This window comes from Helianthus annuus, chromosome 1, assembly GCF_002127325.2.
Source record: "Helianthus annuus cultivar XRQ/B chromosome 1, HanXRQr2.0-SUNRISE, whole genome shotgun sequence".
In the NCBI taxonomy this organism is placed as follows: Eukaryota; Viridiplantae; Streptophyta; class Magnoliopsida; order Asterales; family Asteraceae; genus Helianthus; species Helianthus annuus.
In genome coordinates this window covers 138,332,938-138,335,553 of record NC_035433.2, presented here as the reverse complement: position 1 = coordinate 138,335,553, position 2,616 = coordinate 138,332,938, and the positions used below count along the sequence as shown (strand labels likewise).

The window sequence follows — 2,616 nt, the reverse complement described above, 5'->3', positions numbered from 1 at the left end:
AGGTTATGCCCACTACAAATGTGTTTCGTCATATATACACACAACTTCACAATTTCCACTACATGACAAAATGTGTGACATCATCATGACATCACTAAGGTGATGTCATGGTGATGTGTCGGTGGGAAAGGCCGCGGCTCTCCGTTCTTCGCGTGTCGAACTCTGGGGCGCACGACGGAGGAATGTCGTGACGTCGGGCTTGAGCCGGACCTAACCGTGTCGAAACTAAGTCGTACCGAGCCGAGTCGAACCGAGCCGAGTCGCGTCCACACAAAGTGTATCAACACTGTCAACATTTGCTAAAAAAGACACCGCCGGAAAAGTGGTATAAAGATAAAGGACAAAACTTGTATTTTTTTTAAATTTAAAAAAGATAAACATAGTATAATCTAAAAGACAATTATGAAACAACTAGTTTAAATAATCCAATTATATTTTAAACAATTAAAATATAATAACAAAAATATTATTTCATCCTTGTATTATTTCATGATTTTGTCCTCCATTATTCGTATCACATATCACTACATACGTACATTGATACATATCATCACATGTCACAACTTGCACAACGGTACTATATTTTCAAGTCGAATCTAGTAAACGTACATTATTACTTGTGGGGAGGCTTCACTATGAGTATCGGACACTTCGAGTGATGAGCACAAAAGTCACTTATACTTCCTAACAAAGCCCTGCACGATGAAACTCAATACGTTTTTAAAGCTCAATCTTCCAACCCAACCCGACCTGTTTAAGTTATAAGAGAATTACCTTTTGATTGTACCCAGGCCGCGACTACCCACGACTAGAAGATCAAAATGCATTTCCTTCACCGCTTTACAAAGCATCTCTTTAGGATTCCCCTCCAAAATCAAAGTTTCTGATTTTACCTACACATGTAGATTAGGGTTTCATATAGGTATTCAAATCCATCTTAGTAAAAAAAAGGTTTTAGTTAGATTAAAATGGAATAACCATCTTAATCTATAAAGAGTAATAAGTGCGTATATAGAATACTTATTCATCAAACACTATAACACATCTTTGTTATGTGTATTTTAATTTAAACGGATAACTCACACATTTCATCTCAATACCGTTGGGTTACCAACCTTTGGTTATTAATATGTTTTTATGCAAAATTAACCTTATATTTATAAAATATTTTACTTTTAACCTTAATAATTTTCTTATACGCATACTACAACCCTCATTTACTTGTTACTATATATTGTTGATAAAAAAAAACATTTTAACCCAATTTATAGATAAAAATAAACTTGATACTATTAACTTTATTAGTAGTTTAATAAACGTAGTTATAAGACCCTCATTTACTCATAGTATTTTGGTGCGAGCCAAACCGTTTTATATATTCTGAACTAAAACCAACCCATTCTAACACAACAAACCCAATTCGTTTGGTTTAAAATACATGAATTAGGAATAGGATGCTTGTACATAGGGTGTTCTTCGGGTTTTTTAATCTGGTTTCGGGTTTTCAAAGCTACATATTTAACCCGATAACCGAACCATTCTAGGTTCAGGTTCGGGTTAGAACGGGTTAGAAAATGAACTAGTTTAACAGAAAAGTACACCCTTTTAAATTTTAAAATATCAATGTTAGTTATAAGCGAGATTTTGTAAAACAACTCTCGTGTGTCGCTGAGAATGAATGATATCGAAGATATGAAATGTATTATGTATGATGTGATTTAAAACTTTGAAGTTTATAGATATGGATGGACTTCTTGATTTAAAATTTTTAGAAAAGGGTGACATAAAATTTTTAGAAGATATGGTTGGCTACATCATGGAATAGGGAAGAATTATTAGGTGCTTTTATAAGATATAGTTTAGTACCTTTGTTTCCTTGCAAAGTTGAAACGCACGAGAAAGAAGTTGTTCAGCATTTTGCTGTTGTGCTTTCCTCACGGACTCCACCACAGCCACAGATGTATACATTGCTGCATGATTTTCAAAACCCAAAAGGGGTATCTTTATCACAACCCAAAACATAGAGGACTAAAACTGTAAATATTAAATAATCTAGTAACACAAACAAGCTTCAGCAGGGAACGTGTAACGCTCGAAAGGTTGCATCACATGAACCACGGTCACCATCCCTTGTTCCGGGTCGGGTTCAACCGCCCCGACTTGTTCACCGGTTGGGTTCTTGAAGAGGTGTTCAAGCGTCCACTTTAACGCGTATAAACTCACGTCACTCTCGTCTACTGCTACCATCACCTTCAGCTTCTTTTTTCGTCGTCCCTCCACCACCAACGGTGGCTGCTCCACCGTGTATTGCTGCCCTACGCCGTCACTTGTCTCACCGGTTATCTTTTCTTCCATTTAAAGTTCGGTGTGGGGTTTGAATTGGTTGATGAGTTGATGGGATGATAAACTAAAGCGATTATCTATCATTTTATCGGTTATGGATGATATTGTTATTAGTGTACGTGGCAAACAGATGTACACGTGGCACTCTTGTATTCTTAGGTGGAAAGTTCGCTATCAACAAAATGAAAACATGTATTTTGTTATTGTCCGTTAATTTAATGGAAGTTACGAAACTACGTGCACTTTCATTGAGAATCATTGCAGAGCCAATAT

At 36.1% G+C, this 2,616-nt stretch overlaps 1 protein-coding gene across 1 annotated transcript; it reads right to left on the bottom strand.

Moving 5' to 3' along the window:
- Positions 1 to 450: 450 nt before the first annotated feature.
- Positions 451 to 2,395, bottom strand: LOC110880348 (universal stress protein A-like protein). The gene is made up of 4 exons (XM_022128943.2): positions 2,067 to 2,395; positions 1,867 to 1,970; positions 775 to 893; positions 451 to 695 (listed from the first exon to the last, which is right to left on the bottom strand). The coding sequence occupies exons 1-4, from the start codon at positions 2,353 to 2,355 to the stop codon at positions 614 to 616; spliced, it is 594 nt and encodes a 197-aa protein (XP_021984635.1). The 5' UTR covers positions 2,356 to 2,395; the 3' UTR covers positions 451 to 613.
- Positions 2,396 to 2,616: the final 221 nt, after the last annotated feature.